Below are 18,335 nucleotides of genomic sequence, written 5' to 3'. Positions count from 1 at the left end.
CAGGGCCAGAACGGTTACTGGATCCCCTGTTCTGACTTTGGAAATTTACCATAAATTAACCAGAAATAATTAGAAGTCATGCTTTATATGTACAGATTCCTTTTTGAGTATAGTTTCATTAGAAACAAACGGAATATGTATTGAAGCCCTGTACAGGGAGATATCTAAGTCGTAATGCATGAAGGTCAGAGTAGTCGAACCCTGAAATAGGGGAGACTTTAACTAATAAACTGCACTGATTGGCCCGACCAAAAATTCTAGAAAAAAATATGTAGATGGATATATGAGTCTAGTTTCAGGAAAAATTCATGGAATCAGTTTTTGAGTTTTGGAACTCGAGATATGATTTTTAAGGTGAAAGTGACGCAGTTAGCCAGCTTGTCTGGAAATTTTAAAATGAACTGTGTAAATAAATGAATTAAGTTCGTTAACACCTCGTGTTCGACTCCGGCAACGGTCTCGGGTGCGGGGCGTTACACCAAAAGTACCAACTAGATAATCGATAGTGTGATGACGTTTCCTGACGATTCCTGAGTCCGAGCTAGCTTCGATAATCTATAAAACATGGAAATAACACACAAAGTAAGCTTTAAAAGTTTAGTAAGTCATATACAAATAAAGCTATAATATGAACCTTTGCATATCAATTCAAAAATGCTAAACATAACTAATCACACATAAGTTCTCAAACCTTTCTTATTGAACACATGTTCAATATCACAATCAATTTCATCATTTACTTCACTTCTCAATACTCGTATGAATCTCGTACGTACCTAAGTTACTTAGCTCATTCACATATTCTTTCTCATCTTGACTTTGCCCATTGAACCATTCGAAATCGTTAAGGATACTCGAAAATCACATAAGCTCATACAATGCCATATCCCAGATATGGTCTTACATGTTATTATTTATCGATGCCATTGTCCCGTACAGGGTCTTACACGAAATCGATTAACGATGCCAATGTCCCAGACATGGTCTTACACATAATCTGAATATAATGCCAATGTCCCAGACATGGTCTTACATGTAATCACATCTCGATAACCTAATGTTATGACATTCGTATCCTATTCTATTCCTAAGGTTCGTACGGGACTTTCAGATATCGTAACTCTGTCGATTCTTGTTCGTAAGTGCTCGTTCAACATTTATAAAATTTTCATAACAAGTAAACACATGTAATTCAATTGAAAGACATTTATTTGCATATGAACTTACCTCGTAGTCGGAATAGAGAAGCTTGATCGATTATTCAATAACTTTCGTTTTTCCCCGATCTAAATCTGATTTCTTTTATTCTTGATCTATATACATTAAAAATTAACTCTTTTAATCAAATATTCATTCAATTTCATCCAAAAACACATAAATTAACATTTTACACTTTATCCCCTAACATTTTACATTTTTACAATTTAGTCCCTATTTTAAAACAACACAAAATACACAAAATTTCATCAAACCCAAGCATGGCCGAATCTTCCTTAGGTCCCTATCAGCCCTTTAATTCCATTTATTCACACTTTTAACCCCACATTTTACACTTTTCACAATTTAATCCTATTTAAGCATTTCTACACAAAATCACTTTACAAAACATTGATATCTATCATCAAGATTTAATATTTCATCATCAAACATTCAAAAAAAAAATGAATCCATCAATGGAAACTTTCAAAACATTAAGAAATTTTGCAAATTAGTCCCTGGGCTAGCTAGTATTCGAAAATATAAAAATCATCAAAAACCGAGCTCAAAACACTTACCAAATTGAACTTACAAGTGTCGAACCCTAGATGAGTAAAATGGCTTCTTTTTATTCTTTAAATTCGGCTAGGTGATGAAGAAAATGATAAAATTTGACTTTTTTTTATTAATTATACTTAAATAACCAAATTACATTATTAGCCTTTGTTATAAACTTATAAAATCATATAATGGATGTCTAATGTTGTCCACCAACATTTAAAATGGTCTAATATCATCATAAGGACCTTTAATTTACTAAATCATAGCAATTAGACACCTTTATCAAATAAAATTTAACTTTTGCATTTTACGCGATTTAGTCCTTTTCTCAAATTGAGCTATTAAACGGTAAAATTAGCTCACGAAATTTTCACACATATATATTCACATGTTTTAAAAACCAAAAATAATATTAGAATAATTTTAAAATCTCAGATTTATGGTTCCAAAACCACTGTTCCGATTTAGCTAAAATCGGGCTGTTACAGGTTATAGCAATTAAGAACGTCCTAACCACCAATTCTTCCTCTTGTAGCTAGTTCCGGTACGACTTGAAAATCAAACCTTATCGATTATCTAACCGAGATACATGTGTTCCCGATTTAAGATTCCAGCAACCTTGCTATCTGAAGAACCCAACTCGAATTAACGTCCTCAACCGCGTAGGTCATTTAAATCTGATCACTTTTTCCTTGATTTGTTCTCGTGGATCCAAATACAGCACAGCCGACTCGTTTCTCCAACTGTCAGCTAACACGACTCTAACCCAACGTGCACTTTTTGACTCGTAATCGAGTTATCCTTAAAGGATGAGTTGTCAATCCCGATACTTAGGAAAAGAATGAATACCGATTGGACAGATTTTAGCACGAATTCGTATCTCGCGATTCTCGACCGGAAAGAACACCGGCCTAAAGCTAAGATGAAATTTAGTTAAGCATGCAATTAATCATGCTTTGTATGTTTAGAAAGGTAGGTTGATGATAATGGAGGAATTTGGGGGATGAAAAGGACTTGGAAGGAAATTAACCCAATTTTATAAAAGCAAGCAAAATGAAAATGAAAATGGCAGTAGCTCACGTCAACTTGAAAGAAAAGGGAAGAACAATTCTATTCCAATTTGAAGTAGGAATACAAAATTAATGGATGATTTTCTAAGAACATAAAGCCCCTATCCTAAACTAATTTAATATAAAATAAAAAATAAAATAAAATAATATTTTCCTATTTTTGGCTTTAACGAAGTCAAAATATTTGATGTGTCATTAGCTTCCTCCATCTTTTTGATTTGGCCCTATTCCAATGATTGTGTATCAATTTGGCCCCTTTTAGCTTGTTTTTTACCAATTGCATCCCTGACAAGATTAAATCATAAAAACACTAATTTAGCAAGGATCAATTCAGAAATAAACCAAATTAAACACAAGAAACCATGCAAATTAACATATTATCATTGAGTACAAAGAATACTGATAAAATGAGAAATGGTGAAGGACAAGTAATTTTGAGATGGTCTTGAACAGGGAGTGGGTTTTGGTTTATCCTTTTATGAGGTAAAAGAGGGAAGAGGAAGAAAAAAAAAGCGTTTTGAATTAATTATAGAGATATCTTTAAATTTTAATAAGAAAAAGTGACATGTGTCATTATTTAATTGGTTAATGTGTCACTTTAGCAATCTATTAGTGAATTAACATAATTTTTAACATACTAATTAGTTTGACAATCATTTTAATTAAGTGACTAAATTGAAAAAAAAAACTAAAATAAGACAAATAAGACAAATCTAATTTTAAAGTGATCTTGAATGTAGTTTCACTTAATAAAAATATATACTAATTAATACATAATAAATATATTTAAATATCTTAAAAGATTTTTGAATCTTAATTCAAGCAAACATCCTTATTATTTTAACAAATATGAAGAATAAATTCCAAGTTAACATAATGACTCAAGGCTATTTTTTAGAATGAAAATGTAATCAAATTTCCCCATCCCAAAACTCCTCGATTGTCTTGAAAGTTCCGTTTTCAGAGACAAACGATTCTCCGGTGCAACCCCTACTTTGTGGGAGGTCACCGATCCTTTTACGCTCCTCCTCGCTCAATGACCAATCCAATATCTCAAGGTTTTGCTTCATCCTCTCAACATTGAAGCTCTTCACGATTACACCCACACCTTCTTCAAATGCCCATTTCAAACATATCTGTTTGTGGATTAATAAATCAGACTAATTTCTATCAATAAGTCCGAAATAGCTAGCTTTGGTTTTAAAGGAAACAAGAAGCACCTGACCTGAGCAACTGTCTTCCCTTTAGCCTTCGCTATTTCCTTGAGCACCTCATTCTCCAGAACTCTACTGCTGCCCCAAAGTGTCCCACTGGCTCCTAATGGGGAGTAACCTATGAGAAGGACCCCATTTGCTTTGCAATACTCTCATAGCTTCTTCTGGTTCCACAACGGGTTGAATTCCACCTTGCAGGAAAAAAATTGAAACTTCGTCACTGTATAACCCAACGTTGAAACCAAAGTGAATGCTACTATGTTAAGTGTATACTAGATTCAGAGATAAAAAGGGAGAGTTTTACCTGATTAACAGCAGGAGGGATCTTTGCCAAGGCAAGTATGTCAGCTAGTTTTTTGCAGGAAAAATTGCTTACCCCAATGGACTTTGTAAGGCCAAGCCTCTGGCAATCTTCCATGGCTGCCCATACGGATCCGAAATCCATGGGGCTAATCTCTTCCTTCCTTACTGGGAATTCGTATCTCCCTGGTTTTAAGCTTAAAGGCCAGTGAATAAGAAAGAGATCCACGTACTCCATCTTGAGATTTCTACAGTAGAAATAGTTTAAACTTTAGCCACCATTTACCATGTCAGTGGCCACAACGTCTATTCAGGGTAAGGAAATATTAATTTGAAATTAGAAAAATAAACATATATAATTTACTGCAAGCTCCTGCGAAGCTGAGGAAGAACAAGTTCTCCATAAGCATTGCTGCACCAGAGCTTGGTAGTGATGAACAACTCGTCTCGAGATATAATTAAGCCAAGCGAGATTGCTTCTATGATTGCTTCACCAAGCGGCTGTTCCGTTCCGTAAATATAAGCTGTATCGAAATGCCGATGACCAAGCTTGATTGCTTGGAGAATCGCCTGCTTTGCAACTTGCGGTGTTACCAGCGGGTAGGCTGCGGTGCCGAAACCCAAGAGCTGCATCCGCTGCCCACTTGACGTCAAAACCTGCTCCGGAATCCTAAAACTTGTTGCCACACAACTACTATCCATCTGCTTAATTGGTTACCCAAGGTTTTCCCACAAATAAAAAATTGGTTTCACGGAATGAATCAAGTTCAAGAGGTTCAGCCTGCTAATTTTATATCTATTTTAGGGATGAGAGCAGAGGTAACTTTCATTCAATTAATGTCTTTTGTATCTATGTTGACAATGTCGACAAAGGTCACTTTCATTCCACTTATACAAGAATGCTACTCCACATAAATTATATATATTTTTAATTTTATATTTAATATTTTAATTTAATTCATTTTTCATAAATAATTAATATTATTATCTATAAAACACCATAATAAACCAACATATAGTTTAATTGCTAAATACTATACTCATCAATATTCAAACCCAAATAATTTAATATCCAATACCCATATCAAACTTAAAATTAGCTTCAACCATTTATAAAAGTTAAATATCCAAGCGGATTCGGTGAAATGAATGGCTAGAATGGTTTGGACACTTAAATATCCAACTCAATATTTTCATTTTGATACATGATATTACTAGACTTGAAATCCTAAAAGAAGAACAAAAAGAAGGAAGAGCGGATGTTGGTATTAAAATTTAAGGGGTTTAAATAATGAGAATTTTTAAGATATTATCCATATTAAAACTAAATATATTATTCAAATAAATAATTATCTGCAAAATACTCAAATATTATGTTTTATGTTGTGTATGTTTCAAAATTAGACAACCCAAGTCTGCTTTACCAATAACTATATCAATTAAGAATAATAATTAACGAGAAGTAAAATCACTATGCTAACATTAACGCATAAGGAAATTTAATGACATTAATTAAGCTGGTTTTTTACTTGAAATCAAATATTCACTGATTGATTATCTAGCAATTAATTAATATTAAATTGTATTATGTGATCGGATCGTAATGTGAGAATACAACTTATATTATTAGATAATTTAAATGATTTATAGTCTAATCAAAATTGAACATGTTGATTAAAAGATTATTATGTTATTTATCAAATCCAATTAAAGAGATACATTATTTTGGGTATTGGAGTGGATGACTCTCAGAAAATAAAAATATAGATGTGTCAATCTAACAATATATCGAACATGACCCAAGTAGAATAAATTCTACATTCGTTTATGAATTTATTTACTTGTGGCGTTTATAGTGTGATTTACCTCAATCCTAAGCAAGTGACAAGCTATGTTTGTGTGACTCGTATACTTTGATGTATTAAAAACCGGAGTTCAATTGGTAATAAAGTCAAAAAGTGGTATGTTGGGCATATGACTTCTGCATCACATAACTTCACTTACGATTGTGGAATTCATAACCCAATAAAGAATAAAGATATCCTCTCATCAACATTACGTGATAGATGAAAAAATAACATGACCATGAGTCATTTGTCTTAAAACGAATAATTTAATTACTATGTGTTAATAATTGACTTTGTAGAGGCCCAAATTTGCCCAAGCCTAATAAAATAAAACCAAACCAATCTAAACTTAACAACAAAAAAAAAACCTAGCCCACCTAGCCCAAAAACTAAACCAGAAACAGGAACCCTAGGGTTTCTGCCTAGCCTCCAGCACCGCAAACCCATGTGTTGCCTCGGCGCGCACAACGCTGGAGACGGGAGCCCCGTCCCATCGCCTTCGCTATCACCTGTAAACAAGTAAATAAGAGGACAAAAAAGGGAGCAAAGAATAGTAACCAAAAAGAAAAAGAGAACAGTAGCAAGAGTAACATGTATTTCGGCTATAAAGCCACACAAAACTATTGTAACAGGGGGGATTTTTCTTTCTTTTTTTGAATAAAGATAGAGGAGCAAAAATAAAAAAGAAAAAGAGATTTGAAACACAAAGAAATCAAATATAAGAGGTGGTTCATTTATTCGTTTTTTTATTTTTTACTTTTCTTTACTCGTATTTAAGAGAAAATAAGTAAAAATATAAAAAAAACGGAGGTCTTTCAACTTTTACGCCACCGTGAATGGCCGAGGTACCCACTTCCGATGAAAAGTGGCTGGAAACCGAAAAGTTTTTCAACTTTTGAGCCTTTTTCGTGAGGGTTTAAGAAATTTTGGGCTCGGATTTGAGTTTTGGAGGGCCGAAGGGGTTAAAAGGAGTCTTTTATGCGATTTTCGGCCACCGGGCACGGCAGAGCTCATCGCCGGTGATCGGTGGCCACCGTGGATCTCACCGGATTTGATGGCTGGAGTTTTGGGGAGAGGAGAAAGTTGAGAGAGGCTTGAAGTTTTTTTTTTTAAAACAAGAGGGTTTGAAATGAAGATTTAAAAAAATGAGGTTTATATAAGGCACCAAAACGGTGCCGTTTTGGGATGGCTTAAAATGCCCCAAAACGACACTATTTTACGTGAGCCAAATTGGACCCGACCCGCTTTACCTGGGTTCCTCGTGTTTTGATATGGTGTGCTATTTACTCTTTCGGTCCTTCCGCATTTTCAATAGTTTTAATCTAGTTTTTTTATTTTTAATTTATACATCAGAGTTTATTTCAGTTTCAATTTGGCCCTACTAGAACGACGTGTTTCAGAGGGCAGGGATATTTCCCTAGTTGGTCCCTCCGTGTTGTTTGCGCCTTTCGATTGGGTCCTTTGTTTTTTTTATATCTTAATTTATCTCTTAAATTTTATTTGGATAGCAATTAAGTCCTTTAATTCAATTAATTTATTTATTTCGTTTAGTCATTAATCTGCCTTTGTTATTTTGTTTTTATATGTTATTATTTTTACGTTTGTGTATCCGTTTCATTCTATACTTTATTATCATTATTATTACAAATTGCACCCCAACTCTCATTTACATTTTAATTTAGCCTCTTGATTCAATATTTATAATTATTCTTCTTAAATATTTATTTATGTATTTATTATTATTATTATTATTCTTGTACTTATTACTTCCTTTTTTAAAAAAACTGTATTTTCTTATTGCTACTGTTTTATTATTCATCATTACTATTTCATTATTATTTCATTTGTTTATTTGTTACCTTCTTATACACTCTTTTAAAATTGGATTATTTATGTTCTACCACATGTATTATTCTCGTTATTATTATTATCATTATTATTACTATCATTATAATTTAATAATCTATTTATTTATACACACTCCTTCTATATTTTTAAAAGCATTGTTATTTTCATTCTTATTATTATATGGTTATTATTTATCATCGTCACATTATTATTTTCTACATATGTTTTATTACGAATTGTTCCTTAAATTTTATTGTAATTTGATTCTTTACTTCCAATATTTTTAAACCCTTTCCATTATATTTATTTATTACTTTGTCATTATCATTCTCTATTACTTGTTTATTTCATCTTTACTTATTCATATCTATATGTATTATCGTTGTCGTAATTTATTAATACTATTATGACTATCATAACCTATTAGTACTATCATAATATTCATTTGTTTATCATGTACTCTTGACTCATATAGTTGTTTTATATTATTGCATTATCATTACCCTACACGCCATGTTTAATTATAATCGGTCGTCTTTGTATTATATTTCAAATTAGCCCATGTCATTATAATTCATTGTGGTAATATTTTATTCGCAAATTATTATGCCATGCTCGATATCGTCATCTTTTCTCGTTCTATTTAAATCACATCGTGTATTAAAGCTTAAGATGCATGTCTTTAATATAGACCATTTTATTCTAAACAAAATAAGCGTAAATCGCTAAAAGTCGCATTTGTTCTTACTCAAAATAAGGCAATATTTCGTTCTTTTGGAAATTTGAGAAGACACGCCCTAACTTACTGGGTTTCGATATTACTCATTTAACCTAAATAACCTAATATCCCTTCAAATTTCAAAAATATGAATTCTAAATAAAATAAAGGCAATATTCCGTGTTTGGAGAATCTAGAGATCAAGCCCTATTGTGCTGGGTTTCGATTTTCTTCATTTGATCCAAATGACCGAATAACCTTTTAAAATTAAAATGCATGAGTTTTGAAAATCAAAAGCAAGCTTATTCTCAATAATTTAAAATGTCGTGTCCTAACGTGTTGGATATGACATTTAATTACCTCGGGACAAGAAGGTCTTTAACATCCATTTTGATTTATTCAAGCGTTTTAAAATTAACATTCATAAAAAGGGATCGTATTTTAAAACTTCTTTTTAAAATCTTTTCAACTTCCGACATTAAGACTTTAATTAATCGATTAGGCACCAATTTTGGGCGTGACGAGGGTGCTAATCCTTCCTCGCACGTAACCGACTCATGAACTCGTTTTCTCAAATTTCGTAGACCAAAACCATTCATTTTAATAAATCAAAATATTTTATTAAAACGACCAAATTTCTAGGTGATCTAATCACACCTAAACAAAAAAGATTGGTGGCGACTCCCATGTTTGTTCTCATTTTCAAAACCAAGGTCGATTCCCGTTTTCAAAAAAATTGGTTTCGACAAACTTTATCATGAAAGAATATGTAATGATTACTGTGATATAAAATAGGATCATACTGGGAGAACAAATTTCATCCCAAAAAGATTAAGGATATCATATGATGGTAACATACTTATATTAAGGTCTTTGGATAAGCACTTGATAAGTAACTTTTGTAATGACATATAATGGGGAGAGCTTAGTCATGATACTTTAGCAGATTGAATCCATTACTAAATAATCTTGTAATTAATAGACGAAGAGTTGAAACTTAATTACAAATTATTTGAACCCCAATTATATATCTCTAACCTGGCCCTCTACTAGCTCGGTATAACCTTGATGGTTTGCATTAGAATCAATGATTTGAAGAAATGAAAACAACAAATTAGAGAAATAAATTGCATGTATCACTATCCGTAGTGAATACGTTTTCTCGCTATGAATAAGAGATGACTTGGTAATTAAATTGATTTCTTCGAATTATTATTTAGAGTTTGAAGTGAAAAATAAATTAATTCCATTCAGCACAGTTTCATAAGAACAACTTAGTTAAATTAATTTCATTGTATATTCTAATATGATAAAATCGTCATAACTTTAACGAGGTTAGAATCAGACTGAGAAATTAATTTAATTAAGTTGATTAATTAAATGAATAATTAATATTTTGGGCATGAGAAAATATTTATTGGGTTGGATAAATAATATGAGTTGATTTAAAAACTAGATAACATATATAATTAGACCTGATATATGACAAGGCTTAACTTGGCCCAGTATGGAGCAAGGGGTGGCAAACCTAGTCCCATGACAAGGAGTTGTTGCCGCCTCCTATAAAGCACTACTAGTGGGATAGGAAAATATTGTTATTCAATTATACTTTATTTGATTGAGACTTTTGTTATTTTCTCTATAAATAGATACTGAGGGATAGGTCAAAACAAGAGATCACTTTTGTGTCATTATTTTGTCAAATTATAGTTGAGTTATTTTTTCCAAAATAAATTCTATATTTTGATATAGTTTGTCTTTGGGTTTTTGGCCCTTAAAAGTTCACATATTATTTTCATTGATTTGGGAATAGAGTCTACACTCTAGTAAACCTAGATCGAGATTAGTGGAGAAGATCAAGTGGTCAAAAGTCGAGAACAATTGAATCCGCCTATTCTGTAAAACGTAATTATAATTTTGGTAAAAAAAATTATTGTTATAAACATCACAATGGCTCGATTTAAAGAGAATCTTAAATTTTCAATATGCCTAATAAACACTATTTTTAAACCGAATTTTTCAACATTGACAACAAGCCAATGTGGAAGATTAGAGGATGAAGAAAATGAAGATCTCAACATGATGAATTTCGTTTAAAGATAGATCTTCCTCATTTTGATGGTAATTTGAATATTAAAGGTTTTATGGATTGGCTTACAGAAGTAGATAGATTCAACCATATGGAGATTCCTAAAGCGAATGATAATATTAATGGCATACATATTAAAAGGAGCGGCCATAGCTTGGTGGGAATGTTTACAAGACACAAAACTAGGTGTGTGCAACTGGTCAGTTCAATGCAATAAACTGAAAACTAACTTAACTAACTTCTTTTCTTAAGAAACCGAAAAAACAAGTCGACCATTTTTGGTCAGTTAATCGACCAAACCGAGTTTAATTTGGTTATTTTTTCCAAATTTAGTAAAATGATGTTACCAAGCCTAATAACTCTCATTCATTCTATTTTTCTTTGTATGCAGGTTGTAAATCTTTGGAGTTTTACAACTTCTGACACTCAAAACATAAAGGAAACAAACTCTTCCATAATTAAAATAATAAACGAATAACAGAGGTAGTAGAACTTTTATGATGTACCTCAAGTCAAATGGGCAAATACCATGGTTATATCTAGAAAGAGTATGAGAGAAAAATGTTACCATTGAGAGAGAGAAACAATAGTGGCGGTTGGTGAATTAAGGTGAGGTGTAAGATGGCGTAGAAAAATGAAGCACGACTACAGGCCTACAATATAGTTGAACAACACGAGAAGGAAAAGGGCAAGGCGACAGACAGAGTTCAGGAGAGGCCGGGGGATAGAGGTTAGATGTGAAATACGTGCACGACTACAATCTGCAGCAGGTTTTGGGAATTTAGGTTTTAGGGTTAGAACTTAGAACTATTTGATTTTTTTTTATTGTTTAATTTTTATTAATATTAAAATTTTAATAATATCATCATCTTCATAGTTTATATTAATATTTAATTTAGGTAGAAAACTAGGCTTTATTTATTTTTATTTAATTTTGGTGGTAATAATATTGGGTTTGGATTTAAATATATATTTATTAAATACATAAAGTTGGTTAATTTTATTTAAATGGTTTTGAAATTCAAAAATGAAGCTAAACCTAGTATACCGATTTAATTGTGAATTCAAGCTGACCTTCAATTGAAATACTCAAACCAAACTGAAAAAACTGAATTCGGTCGATTTGATTGGTTTAGATCAAGTTTTGCAGTTTTACACAAGACGCCGTGAGGGAAAGAATCAAGTACGGACGTGGTACATAATGAAGGGCTATTTTACCCAAATGACTCAAAAAAATAAACAATTACAAAAATGACCTAGATTCAAAAAAATCACCCAAATAACCTAAAATGAACAGTAAAATTGGGTTAAGGGACTTAAATTTTGACACCACAAAAAATTCTGACAATAATTGTGTTAGGGGTTAAAAAGTTGTTTTTGGAGATGCTGGACACTAGATGGCCAACACCCATGTATTTTTTTCAAACCATAGCATACTGGTATACATTTGTACCAATATCTGAAAAAAAATTGGGTTAGGGGACTTAAATGGCCGGCACCACTTTTTCACAAAAAAAATAATAAATTTTTTGGGTGCTAGCATATTGATGGCCGACACCCACTTTATCAGATTTAAAAATAAAATTAGATAGGGGAAGTAGATGGCCGACACCCACTTTTTCGAAAATTGGAAAAAAAATTTGGGTGCTAGGACACTAATGGCTGGCACCTTTATACCAAATTAAAAAAAAATTTGGGTGTTGAGACATTGATGGCTGGTAGCCCAATACCAGAATTAAAAAAATATTATTTTTTGGTGTTGAGACACTAATGGCCAACACCAGAAACTCTTTGGGTTGTGGTATTGTAATTTGATGGAAAAAATGTTGAGATTACCATCAAATGGGAGTGTTTGGGTGTGTCATGGTATTTTGGATGGTTTCAACATACACGTGCTCAGTCTTTGTCTATTTTACTTGTCTCAGCCCCATCCTTGGCATCAATGTGGCCAGCCTATAGAATGTTGCTGAGAAAACATCAGAAATTAACAGATGTTATGTATGCCTCAAGACCGAGTTAACCGTCTCTACGAGACTGGTCATCATATGACCATACCGAAACCCATCATCGTAACTTTGACTCCACTGCCAATTTTCCATTCTACCCAACTACTACCGAAGATGACGATTTTCGAGTAACGATGTCATCTGAGCTTCAAGCCTCACGAACATTTTCCTGAATCTCCGTGGTTCTAACTTATACCCTACGTATGTAATCTTGAAACAATATAAATTTAGAAAAAAAATTAAAAATACAAACTGATAAATCTTGAAAAAAATACAAACATATCATAAAAATAAAATATGAACAAATCAATTTTGGAACAATGTATTTTACCCATGTTCACGATTTCTTTATGCCATTCTTTATTCTTATAATCTCTGTAGAAGTTTGACGCGATGTGTCGGATGCAATAAACAGACCTCCACAGAACCCCTGAACGCTTTACCGCAGTAAGTAGTCCATTCAATCTATCGAAGACGAGACAAATGTTATCTTACCTAACAATGTACCTCACAAATTTGACAGGAAAAATTCCCAAGACTCGAAGTTCTTACTCTCCACGATGGCAAAAGTGATAGGAAGTACATTCCAGTTGTTGTCTTGTGCAACCGTAATTAGGAGTATTGGCGTGTTTTTTTTTGTAGAGACAGGTTCTATCCATCTACACCAATGCTTATAGTGAAGGAACGCCCTAACATATGGCTCGAATGTCCAAAACAATCGGTGGAAAACTCGTTTTCTCGATTCTATCTGGACTTCTAGGCCTCTATGTGGTAGTGTTTACAAATCAGCCACCGTTTTCAGTACATACTCCCACATCGCAAATATTTACCCTTCAAGTTCATTGTATGAAGTATCTCAGTCACCATACAACTGTTTCGTCGCTATTTGCTTCGCTTACCATGCCTTCTTGTAGGAAACTCTGTATTTGAATCGAGCTTGCATGTCTGCAATAAGAGTCGATATAGGAAAGGTGGGACTGTCTTTCACCAATGGGATGATACAGTTGCATATGGTTTTTGCATCCAATTTTCGATGGTCTTGCGACATACGAGCAACCGTGAATGTGTGACTGAGTTTATTGGATTATTGCAGCTCGAACACGCCATTTACAGCCCCTTTAGGCTTTCCAACATTCTTCAACATGTAAAGACTATGTTGACTTCATGACTTTATAGTCAATAGAATGCTTCAAGTTGTACTGCTTTATTGCATGCAAGCAGTATTTCTTATTATTGAATTGTTGCCCTACGAACAACTCTTCAACTTCCGATTCTTCATCTAGTAGGTTAGCGGATACTATATTTGGATATTTGAAGAACTCGCATGCAAGTGCCACAACAAGATCTATATTAGTCATGAAAGCCCTTGGATTATTACAGATTATTATACTGGATCCCGTGTTCCCGGCTGAATAGGGGTGTACATCTTCACCCTGTACCGGGCCTTCATCGTCTATTTCTTCAAGGATTTCATCCAAATTAGGGTCACTCAAATCTTCATTATCATGGTGGGATTACTCTTCATTATCAGACCCTTCATCACCATCTTCTATGGTAGCCAACACCTCTGGATGAATCTCTAGATAATGACACGGGATTGGGATGTTATACGAACATCCACCGTAGTTTGGATTTCTGGAAGTTTGCAGTGACCTTCCACAACCCGATTGATCTTCTGAACAGAATTAAGATCAAAATTAATTCTAGAACGTTGAATTTCTGGAATTACAACTTGAATAGGTTTCAGTTTAGCTATCTTCACGAACAACTTAATAGAGCTGGGATTTTCTATTTCATGGTGCAATAAGTTTCTATCATTGTCTCTAGATCATCATCTTCTTCAAACTCTATTTCCGAGAACTTGAGCAGATCTGTTGAAATAAAAAAATTGTAAAATAGTCTCAACATTTGCTTCCCGCAACGAGTAGCTATCTTTGTACTGATATTCTGTTTCAAATTAAGCAAAACACGCTTATTGAATCTCATTATGATTTTTTGCTGACTTTGAAAGACACAACCTTTTTCATCTGTATTAATCATTTCTCCATCGAAATGAACATAAACAAACAGAATTTAGGAACTCATCTTTAACAAATTTCTGCTTCCACCTTAACAAACAAAACTCTGATATTTTTAATATAGATTTTCAATTAATAAATCAAACAGAAAGCTCAAATGGAAGACAAAACAACTATATATATTGAAGGGGTGCCGACCATCAGTGTTCCAACACCCCAAAAAAATATTTTTTTAAGTATGGTATTGAGGTGCCGACCATCAGTGTCTCAACATCCCAAATTTTTTTAATTTGGTACAAGGGTGCCAACTATCAGTGTCTTAGCACCCAAAATTTATTTTAAATCTAGTACTGGGGTGTCGACTATCAATGTATTAGCACAAAAAAAAATTTTAAATTTGGTACAAGGGTGTCGATCATCAGTGTCCTAGCACCCAAAAAAATTATTTTTCATGGAAAAAATGGTGTCGGCCATCTAAGTCCCCCAACCCAAATTTACTTCTTTTGCTGGCCATCTAGTGTCTAGCAGTCCAAAAAAAAAATTTAACCCCTAACACAACCATTTAGTGATGCCGACCAGTTAAGTCCCCCAACCCAATTTTATTGTTCATTTTAGATCATTTGGATGATTGTTTTTGAACCTAGGTCATTTTTATAATTAATTAATTTTTTTGGTCATTTGGGTAAAATAACCATAATGAAGCAATTGCTCAATGTTTGATTCCCCCTAGATTATAAGCAATATCAATGATGTGCCCAAGGAGACAGATCAATATATAGCTACACCACATAGTTCATGATGTGTCATAAAACTAACTAAAAATACAACAAATGTAAGTGCACCTATCGATAAATAGTATAGCTATGGTGAGTAGAGATATCGTATCTACGAGGACTAAAAGTATTAGTAATTACTGTTTTCCTATTATTTAGCTGACAAATTGGAGTGATTGGTTTTAAACTAAAATTACTAAATTAATTTAACTAAGAACTCAACAGAGAATAAATCAGGAAAGTAATTGAATAATAACCAATGAGAGAAACAATACCCAGGAAAGAATCCACTTAGACTTCATTTATTATTATGAATTTGAATTAAACGATTTATTCACTTGGTATCTTGATCCGTAGAAATCCCTAAATTATACTTGTCGAAACCATTTCTTTGAAAGTTCAACTTTTTATTTTGAAAACGAAAATGGGAGTCGCCACCAATCTTTTTTAGGAGGTGTGATCGGATCACCTCGAAACTTGATCTTTTTAATAAAAGGTTTAATTTATTAAAACAATGTTTTTCAGTCTACAAAAATCCAGAAAACGGGTTCGGGAGTCGGTTACACACGAGAAAGGATTAGCACCCTCATGACGCCCAAAATTGGTACCTAGTTGATTACTTAATGTCTTAATGTCGAAAGTTGAAAACTCGAAAAGAATTTAAAATACGATCCCTCTTTGTATTATGCTATTTTTAATAAAACGCTTGAATAAATTGAAACGAACGTTAAAGACCCTCTCGTCTAGAGATAATAAAAACGTCATATCCCGTAAGTTAGGACACGACACATTTAACCCTCGAGAATAAGTTTGTCTTTTATTTTTTATTTAAAATCTTATATGCTTTAATTTTGAAAGGAAATGCGGATATTCAAGTTCAACGAGAAAATCGAAACCCCGTAAGTTAGGGTACGATTTCTTGAATCTCCCAAATACTAGACATTGCCTATTTTTGAAAATTTTCCTTTTTTTATGAATTTGGGTGAAAATTAATGTAACGTTTAAAATGATATGTTTATTTTATTCGATTATGGCATAAAAAAAGATTAAAACATAAAAAGGGGTCATACTTAGCGAATAATGATAGTGCGACATAAATTTGGAGTAATAATGGTATAATATACATAATAAAATATAAAATATATATAGAATTGATATAAATAAATCATAATATTAATATGCATAAACAATAATATAATGAATAATCTAAATTTTGAAAGTAAATAAAAAGTAATAAACAAATAAATAATGGAATAAAATAACAATGATAAAGGCAAAAATAAAAATAAAACAAGCCAATTAAAAAATAATAAATAAATAAATAAAACTAATATAAGTTTGATTAAAAATTGAAATTAAATAAATAAATGAAATATTAAATGAAATATTAAATAAAATAGTTTTTAAAAAAATAAAAAATTGAAGTTAGAAATGAAATTCGGGGTATAAATTATAAATAATAAAAAATAGGCCAACAAGGATCAAAATAAAGTGCGCTAAAAAGGACAGGGACCAAATGGGAAAATATCCCCTGTCCTTATGCGCAACGTTTCTCAAGGGACGAAAATGAAATAAATATAAAATTATAGGGAAAAATTAAAAAGGAAAAAAAAGGACTAAATTGCAAGGTGTCGCAAAAGTGGAATGAGCAATCGCACAAATAGTCTAATAGTAAAAAACGTGCAGATCTCCCAGGAGCGGGTCGGGTCGCGCGCGGGTTAGGCATAAAACGACATCGTTTTGAACCTCTATAAAAGCTAATTTTTTTTGTAAATAATCATTCTGTCCATTTTTTAAAAAAAATGTGAGAGCTTTCTTTGCTCTCTCACTCTCCCCTTCCGGTCTTGGTTCCGGCCATCGGCCACTATGGCGACCACTGATCGTACGCGACGGTACCACCGTACACGGTGGCTAGAGAACTTAAAAAATTGATTTTTTTGACCTCTTTTTTTTATATATATAAAAAAGGGTTGAGATCTACATGCAAACGCCTAAGGTAGGAAAAAGGAATGACAAAGATTCGACCTTTGCCTTTTAACCTCTCGCATGCCCCTTTTTCGAAGCTCGATCTAAACCCCAAAGGGTTTCCAAGGCTTTCGCGATGGTGGAAACCTCCGATGATGGCGATGTATGAAGGAAACGAGTAAGTTTCAACACCTTTCCTCTTTTTTTATATATTTTAATTATAAAATAACTTCGTAAAAAAAGATAAATAAAAAATCACCTTTAAAGATTAAAATTTGATTTCTAACTTTTCTTTGATTTTGCTCTTTGTTTTGATTACTCTGGTGTGCGTAAAAAAATACAAGTAATTGATATGGCCTATTTTATAGACGAAATACAAGATTCTCTTTTGTTTTCTTTGCTTTTGTTTGCTACTGTTTCTTTGTTTTTTTCTTCGTTGTCCTCTACTTTGTGTGTTGCAGGTGGTAGCAGAGAAGCATCAGACGCTTGTGGAGAGGCAGCAGCAGGCGCGGTGCTAGGGTTAGGCCTAGAGTTCAACAGCTAGGGTTTCTACCCTTCTTTTTTCTTGCTGAAAATTAGTTTAGTTTTGGGCCATTTGGGCTAGGGTTAATTTTGGGCTATGGGTTTTGTTGTATTTTGGGCGTGTTGTTTTGTAATTTGGACTGTTAAGATTTATTTTGGTTTTTATTTGTGTTTATTTTTGGGTCTTGGACTAAGGCTAAATTGGCC

General features: G+C 32.8%; 1 protein-coding gene across 8 annotated transcripts; it reads right to left on the bottom strand.

Annotated features, from left to right (window-relative positions):
- Positions 1-2,844: 2,844 nt before the first annotated feature.
- On the bottom strand, positions 2,845-5,233 carry LOC107886619 (non-functional NADPH-dependent codeinone reductase 2). Of its 8 annotated transcripts, none has more exons than XM_041100011.1 (4): positions 4,707-5,197; positions 4,347-4,590; positions 4,049-4,233; positions 2,845-3,964 (listed from the first exon to the last, which is right to left on the bottom strand). In XM_041100011.1, exons 1-3 carry the CDS (start codon positions 5,042-5,044, stop codon positions 4,195-4,197), a joined length of 621 nt encoding a protein of 206 aa, XP_040955945.1. In that variant the 5' UTR covers positions 5,045-5,197; the 3' UTR covers positions 2,845-3,964; positions 4,049-4,194. The 8 variants fall into 8 exon arrangements, with proteins under 8 accessions (XP_040955945.1, XP_040955951.1, XP_040955943.1 ...); XM_041100017.1 differs by having other exon boundaries at positions 2,845-3,113; positions 4,707-5,158; XM_041100009.1 differs by having other exon boundaries at positions 4,054-4,233; positions 4,707-5,158.
- Between the last annotated feature and the right edge of the window lie 13,102 nt (positions 5,234-18,335).

Source organism: Gossypium hirsutum, chromosome A03 (genome assembly GCF_007990345.1).
Source record: "Gossypium hirsutum isolate 1008001.06 chromosome A03, Gossypium_hirsutum_v2.1, whole genome shotgun sequence".
In the NCBI taxonomy this organism is placed as follows: domain Eukaryota; kingdom Viridiplantae; phylum Streptophyta; class Magnoliopsida; order Malvales; family Malvaceae; genus Gossypium; species Gossypium hirsutum.
This window is presented reverse-complemented; position numbering and strand designations above follow the sequence as displayed.